At 36.7% G+C, this 21,239-nt stretch overlaps 1 protein-coding gene across 3 annotated transcripts in view; it reads right to left on the bottom strand.

The window, feature by feature from the left end:
- LRPPRC (leucine rich pentatricopeptide repeat containing) overlaps positions 1-21,239 on the bottom strand; it is a 137,792-nt gene that overhangs the window by 98,506 nt on the left and 18,047 nt on the right. For all 3 annotated transcript variants that reach the window (XM_042456309.1, XM_042456320.1, XM_042456329.1), the window contains 10 exons: positions 20,551-20,673; positions 18,768-18,889; positions 18,612-18,670; positions 17,794-17,880; positions 16,658-16,784; positions 14,967-15,111; positions 13,834-13,991; positions 13,055-13,160; positions 12,847-12,954; positions 896-1,014 (listed from right to left, as the gene is read on the bottom strand). In XM_042456309.1, the coding sequence (XP_042312243.1) occupies positions 896-1,014; positions 12,847-12,954; positions 13,055-13,160; positions 13,834-13,991; positions 14,967-15,111; positions 16,658-16,784; positions 17,794-17,880; positions 18,612-18,670; positions 18,768-18,889; positions 20,551-20,673 (1,154 nt within the window). The remainder of the gene's footprint in view (positions 1-895; positions 1,015-12,846; positions 12,955-13,054; positions 13,161-13,833; positions 13,992-14,966; positions 15,112-16,657; positions 16,785-17,793; positions 17,881-18,611; positions 18,671-18,767; positions 18,890-20,550; positions 20,674-21,239) is intronic.

Here is a 21,239-nt window from a genome sequence, read left to right as displayed (position 1 = left end):
CTCCTGGCACGTGGATCAAAAAAGGTTCGCCATCACTGTTCTTGTAAATTGCAGTCTAATATAGCAACCAGTTAGGATGTATGCCTGCCTTATTTTTATATTCTTCTATTTCCTGAGTACATAAGCTAAAATTCAAAAATTAGAAAGTATCATTTAAATCAAGCATTTAAATGGTCTAATATAAATCAAGAGTGGGAGAAAGGAGATCAGGATCTATGGGGAGATTTCAAAGTGATACACGGCTGATTAAACTGAGGTTTTCAACACCTGAATACCAAAACTAGACCCCTTTTCCCTCCTAAACTAAACTGATGAAATCAAGACCACTTGGTGGGAAAAAGGGATATGATTCGTGTATGAAAGGATTTTAATGTGAGCTTCACATCTGGTGCTGAAAACAAATGTTTGAGCTGTAGATGGTCTAGACGGCATTTTGTTCTGTAATTTATCTCCATCTTCTTGATTCACTGTTTCACAGATGGCTCTGGTAAAATTTAAATGAAGAAACAGAACGATTGATCTTTTGAGCTTAAATGTCTTCCCGTCCAATCTGACTCAATCTATCGTTCCACCATCTGCAACCCAGAATGGTCCTTGTGTAGCACAAAACCACTGTTCAGAATGAAACTTTATTCAAAGCTTTGTAGTACAATCCTTTATGTGTCTACTCAGAAGTAAATTGAACTAAATCAAATACAACTTGTTTCCATACAAGCAGGTACAAATTGCAATCTACTGGACAAACTACTTTCAAGAAAATGTTTTATTTTAAAGGCTCTGTTGAGAAGCATGATTTTAGTGTCCGTATATTCTCAGATCACTACTGAAATAAAAATTAAATAGAGTAAGATTATAGACTTGGGCTTTAACACATTCAGATAATGGCTTGACTCACCTGCAGCAGATGGCGTGCAGATCTGACATCATCAAAATTTGACAAAACATAGCTTGCATATGTTTCCACATCAGGCTCTACTTCAACTTCGTGCATTGCTTGGAGAACTTCAGTTGTACCTAGACAAAAAGAAACCAGATACTAAGCAATGTTATCTAACTAAAAGCGCAATTCTTTTCTTTTAGGGAAAAAAAAAACTGGTAACCACTCTTCACTTCAAAAACACTATGTTTGTGTGTTGAAGTGAACAACGATTACCAGTTTTTTATTGACAGTTTTACAGAAACAGGACTGCCATGTTATGTTGCATTCCATCTGCTTTTCTTTTTTGCCCTCAGTAAACAAATCCTAAATTGTAAAATAAGGTCCATCTTCCACAATATGTCAATTGACAATGGCAAATCATAGATCACTTTAAAATTACAAGTGTTAGAAAATTGTTTTTCTTGATACAAATTAGTAACTCTGAAGATCAAGGTTCAATTTCCCGCTTGGCCATGAAACCCACTGGGTGACCAGCTCTTAGTCACATGTTCTCAGCCACAGGGAAGGCAATGGCAAACCTCCTCTGAACAAATCTTCCCAAGAAAACCCCATGATATTAACAGTATTAAAACGAATTGGTTAACTAATGCAGAAATGCTTTCAAAAGACAAGGTATTTGTACCACGAAATCAAACATGTATCCAATATTAGGACAGAAGCCAAACTCAGGAGTACCACACAAATAAGGTCTTTGTACAGAAATGAACACTCATCCAGCACACCTTCCAACCACTCTGGAAAATCATGATACATTGCTTTTGAATGCACAGTAGGATGGTGGGAGGGGTTAAGTGTAGATTGCAATGTGGCAAGTGATGTTATTGTTCAGAGAAAAGTGAAATACTGTAGTTTCTTAAGGAAACTTCTTGTTCTGTGCCAATATAGTTTTAAGACACAGGAATAAAATTGATCAGCACTGTCAAGGAGAACGTTCATGCTCCTCTTAGCTAGTATAAAGCCACAAAGGGGTATGTGCTCCAAGACTGGAACTCCCTCCCATGAGAGAACTGGTTAGCCCCTCCCCAGCTCTCTTTTTGCAGGCAAATTAAGATCTTTTTATTTAGGCACGCCTTTGACTGATTTTAATCATATGGTAGACGTGTTCAAGTGGTACATTCTGTATGTTTTAAAATTATGCTCCAAATGCATTTTAACCTGTTCTGAATATGTGTTTTTAACTTTTGTAATTGTACATTTTTAAGTTCAACTTTCATTTTTCAATTCTGTAAGCTACCTTGAGTCCTTTGGCGGGAGAAAGGTGGTAGTGTATATAAACTGAATAAATAAATTAAAAAAACCCACCACTGAGCTCCAAGAACACCATCAATGGGACCTTGTTTAGGCATGCCTCAAAAATTATTATTTTAAAACATTCACAAGCCTTTTATATAGAAAACATTCAGAGCAGCATAAAAAACCAGCAGACTAAATAAAATGAAGCCAAATGACAAATTAATATATACCAGAAAAACATACTACTGAAATTCAAGTAAAATTGTAACATTAAAGAACTAAAGAAGCATCAAAAGCTTAAGTGAACTAGTAGGTTTTGTGAAGTCGACGACTTTCATGGCTGGCATCCATAGTTTTTTGTGGGTTTTTCGGGCTATGTGGCCATGTTCTAGAAGAGTTTATTCCTGATGTTTCATCAGCATCTGTGGCTGGCATCTTTAGAGAATGCTAACCTGGAAGAGAGTGGGTATATATATACTGTGTGACCCTGGGTGAGGAGGAGTGATTCCTATGTTAATCTGTGCATTGTTCTGGGCTCTTTATTTACTTTGAGGGTTTCCTCTTTCCTGTTGAAGTTGTCCAAAGTGTTTGTGGATTTCAATGGCTTCCCTGTGCATTCTGACCTGATAGTTGTTGGCATGGTCCAGAATTTCAGTGTTTTCAAACAGCATTTTGTGCCCAGGATGGTTTGTAATGTGTTCTGCTACTGCTGATTTTTCTGGCTGACCCAGTCTGCAATGTCTCTCATGTTCCTTGATTCTTGTTTGCACACTGCGTTTGCTGGTCCCTATGTAGACTTGTCCGTAGCTGCATAGTATGCAGTAAACTCTTGCAGCTGTGAGAGGGTCTCTCTTGTCCTTTGCTGAGTGTAGCATTTGCTGGATTTTCTTGGTCAGTTTATAAACCATTTAGAGGTTGTGCTTCTTCACCACTTTGTCTATTCTGTCTGTAACTCCTTTGATGTATGGTAGAAATACCTTCCCTTAGGGTGGTTGCTCGTCTTCACTCCTCTGGGTTTTCCTGGGTCTGGCAGCCCTTCTGATGCCTGAACTGGAATAACCATTCGCCTGTAGAGCCTGGTCTAGGTGCTTCAATTCATCTTCCAAGAAATGGGGTTCGCAGATGCGTTTTGCCTGGTCTACCAGTATTTTGATTGTGCTTCTTTTCTGTCCTGGGTGATGGTTGGAATTCTTGTGCAGGTATTTGTCTGTATGTGTAGGTTTTCTGTATACTACAGATGCTAGCGAAACGTCAGGAATAAACTCTTAGAACATGGCCACATAGCCCGAAAAACCCACAAAGAACTGTTACTATTCTGCTAATAACAGAGGAAATAGTCGCTCCACTGTGCAATGAAAAGGACATTCCACAAATATAAATGTGTCTAGTGGGTTTCTAACTTTTCCTCTTTTAGACCACTTCAAACACTTGTAAAAAGTGAATGTTGAGGGGGCCTTGCAATTAAGAGGAAAGCATATGGGCCCTCTACTAATTATGGTTGAAAATTCCTCTAAGAAAAACTCTTCTTCAGGAGGCTAGGCTGGCCCCCCTCCCTGCTCTTTTTTCACTGGCAAGCAAAGATCTTTTTGTTTATAAGCTGACCTCGTGTATAAATTGAGGGCAGGTTTGGGGGGCCAAAATTATGGATTTTGCCATGAGCCATGGATAAGTTGAGGGTAAAACATGGAAGCTCTTTCTGTGTGTGTATATGTGCGCACAGCAAGAGGGACTCTAATTGAGGCTTTTTGCTTCAGCATTTCAACCTTCATTTTAGTCTTTACTCCCCAGACAGCGACAGCGCAAGCAGGAGAGGGATTCTGTTTGTTTAACAGAAATCAATCACCTAGGACTCTTTCTGCTTGGCTCAAGAGAGAAAGAAACTGCTCTCCTCACTACATGGGGAAATCTGAAAGAGCTGCTATCACATTACCATACTGACTCTTAAATAAGTCAACCTGGGATTTTGGGGTCAATTTTTGGGCATAAAAATTTCAACTTATGAGTATATACAGTAGGCTGGCTTTTAATGTGTAAGCAGAAACACTTTGTATTGGGGTGTGTACTTCATTCTTTTATTTTGTATGCCTTTTAAATGATTTTATATTGTTTTAATGTGATCAAACATTAATTGTTATTAAACTTTTATTGCTAGTTTTTTAAATTGATTCTTTAAGATGAGACAAGTGGCATACAAATGAAATAAATAAAATAACAGATCAGAAGCACTGCACATGTATCAAGTCAAACTACTTTTTAAGCTTCCAGGTTTCAGTCAGTTTGGAATGTAAGGTTTGAAAAGTAACAACATTAAACACCAGAAAGTGTAGGATTAATTCATTTCTACCAACACTGTAACTGAAATAACATAATGGGTAGTACACTCGTCCCCCGGGTTACGAAATTAATTCGTTCCGCCGCCATTTTCGTAACCCGGAAGTCTTTCGTTAGCCGAATCCCCATAGGCGCTAATGGGGAAAAGCCGCGGCTCCGCCGCGGCTCCATTTTAAAAAGCGCCAGCGTTTTTTCGCAACCCGGGTAAACCTTCGTAACCCGGAAATAATTAATTAATTTTTTTTTCGTAACCCGGAAATTTCGTATCGCGGCGCGTTCGTATCCCGGGGTACCAGTGTATTATCACTTTTCTTGAAATATTACTTCTCGCACAGACATGGAATACACAAAAAATGGAATAGAGGTTGTCATCACTGGTATTCAGTTACTGGCACCTTCAAAAGTGTTCTCTCTGTCATTTAATAATTGTTTTTTCCTAACCTGGATTTCCCCCCCCCCCGATGGATTACACAGCCCATAATACAACTGCTGCCTAGGAATGGCTGGACTACAACCTTGTCTAGAAACCATCAGTTTGGGGAAATCCTAAAGTTTAATGCTATGGAATTCTGGGAACTGTACTTTTGTGAGATATTTAGCCTTCCCAATCAAAGAGCTCTGGTGCCAGAACGAGGTACAACTCCCAGGATACCCTAGCCTTCGTCCATGGAAGTTAAAGCAGTGCCAACTTAGATTATTTATGCAGTGCAAACGCAGCTGTGGTTATAACTTGGGAGTATGCACATATCAATGCATGTGAAACTATTTTTAATGCAGAAATATTTTGGTAGTTCAAATTTCTAGATATAGTGGCCCCTTGGTATCTGCTGGGTTTTGGTCCCAGGACCCCCCATGGATACCCAAATCAGTCGATTTTCAAGTCCTATTATATACAATGGTGTACTATAATGGTGTCTCTTATTTAAAAATTGTAAAATCAAGGTTTGCTTTTTGAATTTATATATTTTTGACAAAGAGGATGGCAACACCATCAACACATTCAAGGATGAAAGTTCACACATGAAGGACATATTGTATAAACAAAGATGTATTAGGTTTTTCTTTTTCAAAACCAAAATTTATTAGATCTATTTGATTCAAGCTGTGGATGGTTGAATCTGTGGATAAAGAATCCATGGATATGGGTGGCCAACTGTATAACAAAAACACAACAAAACAAGCCCTCTTGCCTCACTTTGGAAGTGAGAATGGCCTCAAACATGCTACACTAGTGGGACGAAATCACTTGCTACAGTAATGAGATAATATGTCTGAGGAAAGGCTATGTTGTGAGCCGCTTTGATTGTCTTGTAACAGAAAAGCGGGATATAAATAAAAGTTTTATTTTATTTATTTTATTTAGAGAGCTAAAAGAATGTTTGTTATGATCAGAAAAGACTGCATAAATTGAACAAGGTTTGCTTTTTTAAGCTGGAGTCTAACCATTTATCCACTAGAGCAGTATAATTCTCATAATTGCTATTTTTAGCAATCCATCTAGTACTATCAATTACAGGTTTCTTAGACAATATGATGTAGAAGTAACTGGGAGAAATGCGTAGAGGAATTGGCAAGGAGACAATAACTGTAGGCAAATTGCCACTAAAGGCCAAAGTGACCCTTAGCAGCTGGAAGTGACTTGGGCCAGTTTCATTTAGCTTGCCAGTTGCAATAATTTCAGGACAAGAATAGTCAGTTTAATATTATCCAGATGCTGATAATATCCCAAATGGACTACTATAAAGTGTTATGGTTGGAGACTAGTCTGGATATAAGACATGGCTGCTACAGTCATGGCTGGTAAACTAAGATTGACACCAGTTGAAAGACATCAACATCAGCTAAAATTTCAAGGTGCAGCTACTTACTTTTAAAATCTAAATAACTCGGATCCTAAATGCCTGAAATAATGATTCCCATGTAAGTCTGTGAGTTCCTTTCTCAGATAATATTTATCAGATATAATGTACACACCAAAGGAAAATACCTTCTTTAGATTGGCAACCATGTAATCTCACCCCTTATCTCCCTCAAACTGAAATCTTTCTAGACGTGAGCTAAAACATCTTTGTTCATCTAGGACTTTAGATTGTGCACGTTTTTAATAAATTATAATTTCAGCTATTATTATTAAATGTTATGTTGTGGTTTACTGCCTAGAACTTCTAAACAGAGTGAAGGATAATACTTATTTTTTAAAAAAATAACATATTTAATTTTAGTTGCAATGGGAAACAACTGTAACACTTGGGTTTTGATGAAGAGGATGGTGGCACCATCAACACATTCAAGGATGCAGTTTCACACATGAAAAATATGAACACGTATAAACAAAAATGAATTGGGTGTTTCTTTTTTAAAAGCAACACATCATACATCTATTTGATTACTGAAAAAGAAATGAAAAGACTCTACATCCAACATTTAAAACTTACCACAAAAACACTATGATTAAGCTCTTCTCTGTGAAATTCACATAACTTGCTGAATATTATTACATCGCATCTGCTTATGTAGCAATGGATTCATGTCAAAACCTATACAGGTACTGGTATTTTTGTTAGTGTAAAAATGATTTGTCAGATGCTGCAGGATATCAGATCTAAGCAGCATATGCTTTTTTCCCTTTTTTTCCTGAGTTGCCTCACATATTTGTTACTATAAAACATTCTAAAGTTTCCTCAAGTCCCTGTCTTTACCCTGGAGTGCCACCTATGGAAAAGTGACACTTCTATGAATATTTTATGCAGTGCATTACGGTGCAAATAATCAAATGTGAATTCCCTTTGAGCACTTAAAAATACATGCCGACAAGTCACACTAAATTAAAGTCGCATCATCTACTCAAGTTTGCCTTAAAACAGAACACTGACTGATTCTGGCCCAGAACTGGCAAATTCATCTGGAAAGAATTAATTACAATATAATTTTGCTCAATACATTTCAAATTTGACAGCAATCTTATGCTTTATATTTATAAGATGTCAACAAAATGCAATAAAAACTCAACTAGAAGTATATTTCACCAGTGTTTCCATAATTCAAAAATTACTAGATCCACTTTTTAGTAAACATCTGTGTTTTTTTAATACAATAGGTTCACGATGTTTGGGAGACATGGGTTCAAACTGCCATTCAGTCATATAAGATCTATAGTTTTTTGTGGGTTTTTTGGGCTATGTGGCCATGTTCTAGCAGAGTTTCTTCCTGATGTTTCGCCAGCATCTGTGGCATCTTCAGAGAATGTTTGCCTGGAAAGCCACAAAAAACTATGTAGATTGGCCATGAAAGCCTTCAACTTCACATATAAGATCTCTTTCCATACTGATTTTACAGACTAACATGGCTATATCTTTGAATTCTACAAACAGATGGGATCATCTGGTGCCTTTAGGGCAGGGGTAGGCAACCCGGCCCGGCAAGGCCTTGGGACCGGCCCCAGCCTGGTCCTGCCGCTGATTGCCACCGGAGCATTTGGCCTCTTGCATGAGGGCATGGGGCCTTTGGTCTATCAGGAGGAGGTGGGCAAGCGGCGGGCAAGGGGGGCAATTGTCTATAGAAGCCTCCGAAACATGCATTTATATTAACATTTTTTTAAAAATCAGCAATTTTTTTGTGTGTCCTCCATTTTTAAAAAAGTGTCGTCCATTTGAAAATTTTGTCCTACATTTGTACCGGTTTATTTATTTATTTAATTTTTTAAAATTATTTAATTATTTATTTTTTTGCTTCCCCCCCCAGTTGTCTGAGGGACAGCAACCCGGCCCCCGGCTCAAAAAGGCTGCCTACTCCTGCTTTAGGGCATCCTTCATACCAGCATATTCACCAGAAAGTCTTGAATTAACAATATGGCAGCAAGTAAATTATGGTCAATGGTTTCTGAACAAGTCAAGATTTGAAACCATTTAAAGAGGGCTTAATATTCAGGTTTCTTAAGACACCATTAAGATTAGTTTCCCAGTTTAGGTGCGACAGGAAACTATAATTTTCATCAATTGCTCATTACATTTGAATTCTGTAACAGTACTCACAACAGTATTTAACTGGCTTGCTTCCCAGACTGTATGAGCGGAGGAGTGAACCAGCTATATATGGGCCTAGAGAGGTGGTTCTCAATCTGTGCTCCGAGGAGCCCTCTCTCTCACCCCTTATCTCCCTCAAACTGGAAACAAATAAAATAATAAAAATATAAGTAGGAAGGAGACCTATTCTTTCACAGTAAATTATGTTATCTCTTATTCATCTCAAAAAGAAATCTACATTAAAATAATATTCTTATGCAGGCATACTGATATTTATTAATTTATCAAGAATTTAGTTAGGTGACCAATTTCAACATTCATTAGCTGACAAACCTGTCAGTTATTCATCATAACAATGAAATACGTCCCATAACATCTAAAACCAGGTATCAGGATGGTACTTTAACAGCCATAGCTATGCTTGTAGAGACATCAGGGCAGAAGAGAGACAGAACCTATATTTAGATATGCTCACATATGCACAAAGGAATGCCTTTTATATATGTATAGATGCTGCCAAAAACCGACATATCTGAAATTCTATTCTGGAAGAGCTAACAATAAACTAAATCCAGGACACATGAATATCCACATAGTTCACTTAGCCATGCTTGTCATGCTGTACTTCTCTAAAACAACACCGACCCAGCTGACAACACCTAAACAATTCATCTCCAGAAAGATATAGTGACAACCAAAATATATTCGGGACTGTTCTGAAGCCAGAGATAGACAATGTGGAATCTCATTTATTCGGGATTTGCAATGAGTAAGTCCTACATTTAACAGAACCTGTTCATCAAGAACAAAAAACACAACACCTTGAGTCCCAGTTTTGGATGAAAGTCAGAATATATTTAAAGAAGGGGAAACAAGCAATTCTGCTCCTCTGCAAAATAAATGCATCTTTTAAAACTGTAAGTATGGCCACAGTCAAATACATTTATACAGACAAAAAGAGAGAAAGATAATACACATCACAGTGCCTTAATAAATATATAGGGTGCATCTAAGCTGTAGAAATAATGCAGTTTGATATCGCTTTAACAACCATGGCACCGTCCTACAGAATCTCAGGACATGTAGTTTTGTGAGGCACCACCACTCTTCCACAGAGAAAAATAAAGAACTTGTAAAACTACAAATCCCAGGATCCCATTAGTTGGGCCTAGCACACTTAAAAGTGGTGTCAATCAGCATTATTTTTACAGTGTAGATGCACTCATATTCACATCAGCAACTGAAGTAATGCCATGATTGCTAACAGTGCTTAGAAAAGACTGGGTCATCTATATCAAACCAGGCTTCCTGACAGATTTGTAAGTGATTGAGAACTGTAACAGAAGGAGAGAGAAAGAAGGCATGATATCACTTAATAATTCAGTATCTAAATTAACAATCTAGAAAAAAAAACAGGTATTTGGTGGATTTGTTTCTATCCAACAAATACTTATCTAAATATGTTTTTAATTCACTGTTTCAGCTGACTACTAATAAAAAGGACTAATCACTACTGAGACTCTATGACTGAGCAGAGGAGATAAACTTCTCTCTGAAGAGTCTGGATTATTGGCTTGGGGTAACAATTATTGTTTTGGGAGCAAGAACTTCTCAGTTCAATTCCATGTCACACACACACACACACACACACACACACACACACACATTATCAGAGAATATTTCAAAAGTCATGATATAGTCCACATTCTGAAGATACATGTATATTGAATTGGCCATTACTGGGATGGAAGACTTCTTGAGATTTTTAGAAGATCATTATTTGTATTAAAGTTACAAATTGTGTCAAACCAGGTACACAGCTACCTCTCTCAATAGCTTCTTGAATAATATAAATTGCACATGTTACCTTACGGGAAGTGGCCCTTTTGTGTGAGAGAAATAAGCCCACTCAAAAGTCACAAATCAACTTTTGCACAACCAGCATAATGAAACATATGTATGATAAAACAGATATTTCAGTTCCCACCAGAAATTGAGAGAGCCAACGTGGTATAGTGGTTTGATCACTGGGCACAACTCTGGACACTCTGGAAACCAGGGTTCAAATCCCCACTCAGCCAAGGAAACCCACTGGGTGACCTTGGGCAAGTCATAGTCTCTCAGCCTCAGAGGAAGGCAAAAGCAAACTCCCTCTGAACAAATCTTGCCAAGAAAATTCTGTGATAAATTCACCTTAGGGTCATTGTAAGTCAGATACGACTTGAAGGCACAAACAACTAACTTTGAAATATGTAGAACAGATGCACAGTTTAAGATGTGACTGGTTTATCCAAGCAATTCTCTTTCAGATGTGTTTAACAACAAATGTAAGTAGCTTACTCTTTCCTATTTTAATCATTTAATAATTTTCACAGTATTCATGTGAAAATAAACATCCCAACTTGAATTCTAGAAGGTTATAAATGAAACAGGTATCACTGATGCATAATTATTTTTTGGTAGTTCATTACAATGTAAGTTAGCTACTTCATACTTTAAATCCAAAAAAATTACTGTAGCCCCAACTAACAAAAAGTAAATCTCAAATTTGCTAGCTGTGTTTTGTTAATATATAGCAATTTTCCCCATTTATTGTACATTCACCAATCTAAACTAAATGCAGTGTTGCACTTTTAATTTTTATGACAATTTTTTTTATATTTATGCCCCCCCTCTTCAATTTTACATTTTATATGAAGGAATTAATAGATACAAGAATAATACTAGATGCTTCTGGTACACATAATTACAGAGTACAAAAAGAATTTTTTCTAAGCTCATGGTAAAGACTTTATGTAAAGTTTATGTTTTTCAATGTTTAAACTCAGAAAAAGATTTTTCCTTCATGTGGACAGGGACATCTCTGTGTCTCTTATCATCACTATTTTTTTCAGGATATGCCCTGGGACCTTGTGTCATTGAAATACTTTAAGTGAGGATCCAGCAGCTAGTGATGTCATTAATCTGACAGTTGCTTGTTCTCATTTGCCCTTCTCAACATGCATACTAATCACATTTACTACTTCTGGCCACTGCATAAAGCAGAGACAATCGATCATTCAGATACAGTATGTAATAAAGTATCTCCTGGATGAATATACTTACATGTAAGTTTTTCATCCATTTATTTCTGGATGAAACAGAAGTTCTGCGCAGTCAAAGCTCATGCCTTCTTTAGTAAATTCAGTGGGCTTTTACAAACCATTGACTCCATTCTAGAAGTCAAACACTATGCTAGTGGACGATTTGCCAAGCACTTTTAAACACCTTCAGGGACTGAAGGAGTTAACAAGAACAGAATATTGTTTTATAACGACTTTTCTAAAAAGGTTTGGCACACTTTTATTGCTAGAAACAATTAGGGAATACTTGTTTCAGCGTTTCTTCTAAACTGGAATGTGACTGTATATTTTAAAATAAAATTGCAATGCGAACTGGCTGCTAAAAGCCCTTTTTTTTGTTTGTGCATTTTGTTTGTCACCCAGTGTCACACTAACAACTCTGCATCTCATTCTAAAGCACATTATCCTGTGAGGTAAGATGAAAAAGACAGTTTTTAATTTCCCCAAGGGGAAAGTACTTCTGTTAAAAGCATCTTTTTATCAGACCACTCTTTCTGAATTACCAGTAATGCAAACCAAAGAATTAGATATTGTACTTTAAAATTTAATATTTGTTCAATTCTTATTCATATCCTATAGACACCCCCATGTGTAACAGGGGAAAGTGTGTGCTGAATGCTTAAACCTACTTAAGAATCCAAAAGATTGAACATTTCAGTCTTTCAATCAGTATGCTGTCAGGTCATGATCATTCAACCAACAATGGAGGTTTTTGTGCTTTTATTATTGTAACTTAGCTCACATTTAACTTTTCACTGCATAGCAATAAGCATACCTTGTCTAAAAGATTCATTTCTTCTACATTTAGAGCAAGGCTTGAACAATGTAAACTGACTTTTAAAAGCTTCCTTAGATTTCAGTATAATGCCTTTCAAGATCAGAAGATCATTAAGAGACAGACTGCAGAGGATATAGTGGCAAACTGAGAAAGCTGGCTATAACACACCTATACCAATTGAAGCTCTTTGTAGACTTCTAATGTGAGCCAATTAACAGTGGTGTAACAAAATAAGAATGAACAAAGTGCAGTAATGCCAAGGAAACTGTTGCAGTATATTCATTACTGATTAATAGAAAAAAGGGTTTTTTTAGAAGATCTATCTCTACTGTGGAGCTATTCTCATGTCTGTATTCAATTCTACCTGTAGGGAGGTTTACTAACATTCACATTGGTAGTACTGAAAGTCTGAGAGCTAACCTTGAACATTTTTCTCTTTCTGATGCCCAACCAACAATGGCCAGAAATAGTGAGGTCTGACAGGTAAGCCTTCTTTCTTCATTATCTTCATTAAATCAAATGCCAGAGCTGAAAAGAGTCAGAAAGGCAACCAGTTAATAAACATGTTTGTAACAGCAGTAGTTTAAAAATTTTAAACAAAATTAATAGATAAGGAAAAGTACAGTACCAGCTTTCTTTGACTCTAACGCACACAGAAGAGTCAACTGTAAAGGTGCAGTATGCATGTTGGCTTTCTTCAGTTCTTCACAGAAGTATTTCAACTTAGCCACTGGCTGTAAGGAAATCAAAAATTTGAGAATTTGTAACGCATCAGTATTCACAAGTGGCAACATTCAAACTAGCAATGAACAAATGGATACGTTAAATACTCTGGAAAATGAGAGTATTCTGGCATTGACTGCAAGATGCATGAAACAGCCAACACATGCCAGGACAGTAGTTGCACACTAGCAATAAACTCCTGGTTTAACTGCATGAACTAGATCCCGCTACTGGGGACAGGTTGTATAAGAAGGGTGGCAAGGACAAGACTAGGAGGTGTATAACTAATGATGTTAGTTGAAGTAAAAGGGAAAACAGACTAATTCAAGCGGAGGCCCTGGAAGCAAAGCCCAGAGGAAAAACAACTTTGCCCAAAGAATAAATATAAGAGAACACTTTTTTCCATTCTTGATAGAGATGTGGCCAGAAGAACACTACTTCATTGGCAGTGTTTGAAGTCAGGGTATGAGTGAAGTGAGAACAATGAGAAAAGCTCAGTCAAAAAGAAGAAGAGTTTAGAATGAATAATTCTTTAGACATTAGACTGGATGTGGGTGTTCACTAATTGTAAAGTGTCCCTTAAAGCCAACCCATTTTTACACTGTCAATTTGACAGTTTCCCTGAGCTTGCAGACCAGTCATTCACTTTTAAGTCTGCTATGCTCCTTGCAAAATTTCACATACCCTATCTGTATTTACACAATGCCGTAAGAAGAAGTTGCCACGGTCCACTCCATTTTCATTCTGGGAATCAAACGATGATGTAGGAAATGACTTCAGGACTTCAAAAGCTGTATCTTCTAAGCCTTGTGTTATTAAACTCAGACAAAGATTCATAGCATCTAAATGTTAGAAGGAAAGAGTGGGGGGAACCAAACACCAGTGAGTCTGAAAAAACACAACCCTCTCTGCATTAATGTGCAGAGGAAATAAACCACTTATTTTAAAGCACTTACTATACTGTAAGGCATTATATGAAAAATGATAGCATAATAATAAGTAAAGCAAACAATCAGTCCAGATAAAAAATACATTATGACCAATAGGAGTACATCAGCATTTAAACCTTACTGCATGCAATTTGCCAAGCACTGTAGATATATTCTATTTAATACAACTCTAGAAGTCAGACCTTACTAAAATTAACTAAGGTTCTGAAGTGCACTGCTCAACAGATCTACAAATCTGTCATTTAAAGGTTGTTCTGGCTTTCATTTTTCCCTGAATAACAATGCTAAAATACATCAACTTTGGGAAGACCTGAAGAATTACTAATACTGCTATTCAAAGGTAAATAGCTTTGATCATTTACTTTGGTGCTGGTGAAGTGAAGAAAAAAGAAGCCTGTCACATTGGTAGAAGTGTCAAAATCAAAAACTGCTTCTAATAATTAATAAAGACAGTAGACACATCCTGTATTTTTCTTAATGCACTTCATTCTATTAGTGTTCATCTGCCTAGTGAGAATCACAAAGCATTGGTGGGGAAAAATTTTTAAATTACTGCATTTTAATATTTCAAAAACTATCTAAAGTCAAATCATAAAGACAAGTCACAAACGAGACAAGATTTTGACAGAGTTTATAAACATACTACATAGCTGTTGACAATTTCAACAAAAGACTGAGATGTTATAAAAAGGAATGACTAACTCATTCAAACATCATTTAAAATGCAATTAAGAGAGAGATTTTATGTATTTTTCTCTTCTATAACTACTATCACTTTGAACTGGTCAAATAGGGTGACTAAGAGTAACATATTAATTAACTTCCCATTTGTTAGATAAGGTAAAGACCACCTTTTGAAAATTTTACCTGGAATGTAACCTCTATCATATTTCATTTTGTCCAGAATATTTTGTACATACTGAGGATACCCAGTCTTGGCAAAAGTAAAAATGATGTCCATCAAGTCCCTGTCCAAAAGGTAATTCTCAGACTTTGCAATGTTTCCCAGGATCTATTATAGTAAGAAAAAAAATAGGTTTCTACATAGCCCATGATTATTATACATATAAATATAACCATGTACATGAAGAAAGTTATCTGTACTGAATTCCATGAATACATTAAATAATTATAATCAGAAGATGAATGCTCAAGGAATGGGTTCTAACATAGGTACAGGTAACACTTAAGCAAATTGTCCTAATACAGTGGACCCTTGCCTTATGCGAGGATCCATTCCAGACACCCACCCCCCGCGCGTAAGGTGAATTCTGCATATGCTTGAGCCCCATTCACTTGAATGGGGCTCATGCGCCACACACGTGGACCCCATTCATCTGAATTGGATGCGATGCCCCTTGCGCCCCGCATGGCTTGAGCACATATGCTCAAAGCCACGTATAACGGGGCACACTGTAATACATTTTGACAGAATTTTGCATGTGAAGGACAATTCCAAAGATCACAGAAGATTCTTATTATCCTGGAACTTCTTATTTAATATTGCATTGCATTCATTCTTAAATTCAACAGCAGTCACTTCAGTGAGAATTGCCATTTAGCTAGAAGAGAAACTCAAACGGTTCTAAGGAATTAAAGAGCCAAGTGTCATATCATACTTGGCATAACTGTAACTTGTATGTTTTAAATACTTTTTCAAAGAGAGATATCTATTTGGGAAACATCAACATCAGCCCTTGTTAGTCAGTCTTGAAGTAAGGAGTAGGAAACACTGTCTTTGGGATGGGGATAGGTTAAATTAAACAGCCCAATCTAAAACTCTGCCCAGTTGAAGACCTTGGATTTAAAACTGTAGTTTATGGAAGAAAAGAGATTCATAATGAAGAGAAAGCCAATTTGGCAGGAATGCCTATCCAGCTGTTAAATTCAGACATTTCTACCATGATTGTTCAATTTACTTGATTATCATCTTCAAGTGTTTTCCTTCTTTTCTAATGCTAATTCAAACAAAGGAGTCGCCAGGAGTCACTGCAGTCTATAACAGCCCCAAAACTGCAAAAATCAAAACCAAAATTGACTACAGATCTACTTCTGGTTTTATAAAAATCCTTTTCCACCAAGGGGCAGATGGAGAGAAGGAAAAGTGTGTAGGGAGACCTTGCACTTTGTTTTATAGCAAAACTGCTGCTCCTGGATGATACTAGGAATGGATTTTTCCTGCCATTGTATAGTACTACAGAGACATCTGCAATAAATGTTTAAGATTTCTAGTAAGATTTCTAGATGTCAAAAACAGGCATTTCCCCTCCTCAAAGTGTTTTCTGTGGGTAGTTCTTCACACCAGTTTTTAGCATTCTGTAGCTGCTATACTGCTGTTGTAATGCAATGGGTAAAAATGTCACCAAATCTTGCTTCAGCAAAGATACAGGCAACCTTAAGCTGATCTCCTCAGTTTATGACTAAATGCCAGCTACTAGAGATTCTAAAAGCATTACATTTACTGCTGAATTATCAAAAGTTTGGAAAAATCCATACATGAAAATATATGTTAAATATTATCCATACAAAACTGTGCCTTTGCAAGTAATGTGTATTACCTCTTCAATTTTGTTTATGTCACCTTTCTCAGCATATGCCTTCAATAATGCAACATAGGTGTCAGGACCAGGTTCAATTCCAGTATCTCGCATCACAGAAAGGATATTTTCTGCATTCTCCATATCCCTGAAGAAATATATGGGAAAAGAGTATCACATACATTTTAAACTATCTATTTTTAAAATCCATTATATACAAGTTATGAATGGTATTAACTCCCTAGTTCATGAAAGAAGCAAGGTCCTTCTCCTAAATACAAGCCAGGGATCATTTTACTGAACACAGGTTTTTCATGACTTACACAACTCAAAAAAGTATGCCTGAAATGTGGAAAAATGCAGCAGCTGTAGCAAGTATTTAAAAGGATAAAGAGAGGGAATAGTCTATTAAGTCTGCTGCCCAACTCTATGCAAGTTATCACCAGAAGGTTTCTGTAAAAGACCACAAGGCTAAACCACACACGAGAAGGCTACAAAAAGTTGTTCTACCGTATCCATTCAAAAATTCATTTTTTCAAAATATATTGATTAACTATTTATTTTTTGGATATATATCCCCAGCTTTCTCAAAGGAATGAGAACTACCATTTTGAGTCTTTTTATGATTTCTTGACTGCAATCTCTGTTTTGATTTGATTTTGCCAAGTTATAGAAAATGTTTAGCAATTCTAATATTTTCACCATCTACTGTAAACTTATGTAAATCATTTGTGGACACTATTGGTTGTTTCCTCAATGTTTAGCTGTAAGCCTGCTTTTGTACTTTCTTCCTTGATTTTGTTCTACGTATATGTGATTTTTTAGTACAGTAATATGATATCATTTATAATAATATGATGTTAAATTGATGTTCCTTCCCTTAATTATCATGCCTCCTCCTGAAGTCTAATCCTACTTTTATGTGATATATTCTGTGTGTAAATTATACAGAGTAATAAATTGCAGTCTCATTTGATCCCTTTGCCAATTGGGAAAAAAAAGGAATGAGAACTAAAGTAGCTTACAATAAAATAGTACAGGTGCATAAAATGAATAAAAGCATAAATGTTTTAACACACAACCTAAAAAAACCCACCAATAAAAGAAAAATACACTACAATAATTTAATGAGAAAAGGATTAAAAACTGTAAGTTACCCGGCTCTCGCATGGCCAGTCACAAGGGCACTGAAAACAGACTCTGTGATTGGGAGCTCTTTACTTTTCATAAAACCAAGAATCTTGCTGTAAGATAAAACAACAGAATCAGCCATATTTTAAAGCTGGAAAATACAAGTAAAACATCATTGTATGTTAACAGTAATACTTTTAAAAAAAAAAAGATTCTGTAAGAAGTATGCACATGACACCAACAAAAGCCCAACATTTGAAATAAGGCAATTTTTAGACATCAGGGGGATTTATAAGTGCTCATCTCACTGCAGCTCATTCCTGCTCATACATGTTGTACTACAGCATGTCTTATCAAACTGTGCATATGCAAACGAAAAGGTAAATCTACTACCCATTCATATGAACAGGCATTCATACAAAATTATTTTTCAATAATCTATTATTCAATTATTATTATTTTTAGGATAACCGCTTTTCAACCACTTATCATGTAAAACTCTATTTTTATTGTTCTTATGTTTGTTGTTACCCGCCTCGATCCAATACAGGGAGAGGTGGGATACAAATAATAATAATAATAATAATAATAATAATAATAATAATAATAATAATTAAAACCAATGGCTGCTTACTACCTCAGCAGTAACACTGTATGCTAGCAAAAGTGCCATTTTCATTTTTCAAGTCAGCAAAATGAATGCAGTTTGTCAAGTCCGAATTAATAGTTGTCTATAATAGGACTGCAGTCCACTGAATTCCATGCAATTTAATTCTGAGCAGGCATGCCTGGGACTGTACTGTAAGAGACATTTTCTCTCTAAAGGATTTACACAAACCATTACCTGGCACCTTCAATATCACCCTTGTTGCAATAGGCAGCAATCAGCCGTTGGTATGTGACCTGCAAAACAGAAGGTGAGAATCAAACTAGCCCTTCATCAAGTGGCGGGATGCTGAGTGGTGAGAGAGAGAAAGAGATGCCTTTAGGAAATACCTACTCGATTAGGCTGAACATTAGCTTCTTCCATTGTTGTTAAGAATTCAGTTGGAGAGAAATTATGTTCATTCTGAAGATAGACCTTGAGCAAAGCATTATAATGGCTTGCATCATATACAACCCCTAAAAAAGAGATTATAAAGAAAAGACAGAATTCATTACAGTAAAAAATGCAATGTGATATTATTATTGTTGCTCATTCATTTGTATCCCACCTTTTCCCTAATGCTGGAACTCTCAACAGTTAACAAAGATTAAAGAGCACACAAAAATATCAATGATAAAAGATAAAAGAATAACAACATAGGCAAACACAGAAACTAAAACTAGGTTGTATCTAAAGCAGATTATTTGCTCAGAAAAATGTGGATTCCAGCAAAAACTAATCCTGCACCTCCTCCTAAGCACACAAAAAACTGCTCCAGAGTGGTAGAGTGCCTTCCAGAAGCAGTTTTAGGGCAGGTTCTTGGGCTGCAAAGGGAGGGAAAGAGAAGGAAATTTCATTGCCTTTGCAAATGCCAACTTGGATTTGGGCTCTATACAGACACAACTAATAGTCCAGGCAATATTTACCCTTGTTGTGTGAAACATGAAACACACACAAATATTCAATACAATTCAACATGAGTATAAAATTTTCTGAAATCTTTCAGCCTTATCTGGGCATTCTATGACTCATGTAAGTTACTGGGAAGAGGTGGGGCAGGAGACAAACATAAATCCTATCCATATAGTGCCAAATCAGGGGTAGAATTATATCTGCATCAAATCTAAGCACTGAAATTTATTTTTACTATGTTTACCATATATGTACTTTCTGACTAAAGACCTTGAATGAGATCACCTTAGAAGCTGGAACAAGATACAGTATAGCAAAGATGGGCAATCTGTGTCCCTCTGAATGTAACTGAACTTGTTGTTGTGTGCCTTGTTGTTTATGACTTATGGTGACACTAAGGTAAACCTATCACAGGGTTTTCCTGATAAGCTTTGTTCAGAGAGGGTTCACCTTTAACTTCCTCTGAGACTGGCAGAGTGTGATTGGCTCAAGGTCAGCCAGTGGGTTTCCATGGCTGAGCAAGGATTCAAATAGTGGTCTCCAGAATCATAGTTCAGTGTTTAAACCACTACACCACATATCACTACAACATCCATAATCTGTCACCACTAACTAACTATACAGGCTATAGAGATTAAGGGAATGAGTTACAATCCCGCAGTATGCACATATGCACTTATGCCTGCAGTACAAAATCTGATCTAAAAATGTGCCTGTGGAAAACAGCAAAATGAACAACTCTCTCAACAGTGTTAAGCAGTGAGGGTCGGTTTTACCATTAGCACCCCTAGATGTCAGTATAGCCCTCAAAATACGAAAGCACAGGCACAGAAGTATTATATATCATCCTGTATTTGAAGAACATCAGCTAGACATTTAGTGCACAGTAATATTTTTTGTAGGGCCTAAATACCCTAAAGGCACCAGATGATTCCATCTGTTCTTGGAAACTAAGCAGGGTCAGCCCTGGTTAGTTCTTGGGTGGGGCTGGTTAGTTCTTGAATGGGCCATTGAATACCAGATGCTGTAAGCTGACAAAAACACCTCTAAGTATTCCTTGCCTAGGAAAACCCTATGAAATTAATAAGGTTGTCATAAATTGACAGGTGACCAGAACGTCTCTCTCTCTCTTTTTCACACACACACACACACACACACACAATTATCACTCATCTAACTGTTACTGTAGCTGAAATACATTTCTTAAATGAAAGAGTGGATATACCAAGTTCTTTCAGCCTGGTCCACATGGTATGGGCAAGTTCTGTTCTTTCATTTGGACGCAGCTCAGGTAGTAATGATCCACAGCTTCTCAAAAGCAGGAGGGCTTGGTTGCTACTTGGATATCCTGAAATGAAGAAAGTATTTGGGAAATCTACATAAGCCCATCACTGATGTAACTCAAGGTATGTAAACTCAAATTCTAAAATCCTGATAAAAACAAGACTCAGCTTAGCTTTGAATGTTTTAGACAGGACTGTTCACACTGTCTTTTGATACTCAATAACAGAAAAAGGAGATGCAGTTCACATTTTGCAACAGAAAACAAAATCAGCATACAATGGGGCACACAGAACACATTACTGTAGTCATTAAAACCTCTGGAAAAATCCTTCACATCTAGATGCATTATAGTTCTTTTATTATGTGGCAAAAACTACAAGTGCAGAACTTGGGCAGGGACTGCCTAACTTCTTGAGCTTACAAACACATATGTAATTCTGAGCAGATCATGCAGGGACTACCACAAAATGGCTGGCATATTAAGGATGGCTTGGAAAATTTATAAACTGGCTGATATGAGACCATATTAGCGGAGAAGAGCTGGGAGGAAAAAATGAAATCCTAGCGGTGGAGGAAGATGGTGAAACAAATGTAAAAGTCCAGCAACAGAGACAAATGCACCGAAAAGAA

Source organism: Sceloporus undulatus, chromosome 1 (assembly GCF_019175285.1).
Source record: "Sceloporus undulatus isolate JIND9_A2432 ecotype Alabama chromosome 1, SceUnd_v1.1, whole genome shotgun sequence".
Taxonomy (NCBI): Eukaryota; Metazoa; Chordata; class Lepidosauria; order Squamata; family Phrynosomatidae; genus Sceloporus; species Sceloporus undulatus.
The sequence above is the reverse complement of the archived record's forward strand: the minus strand, read 5'-3'. Positions and strand labels throughout refer to the sequence as shown.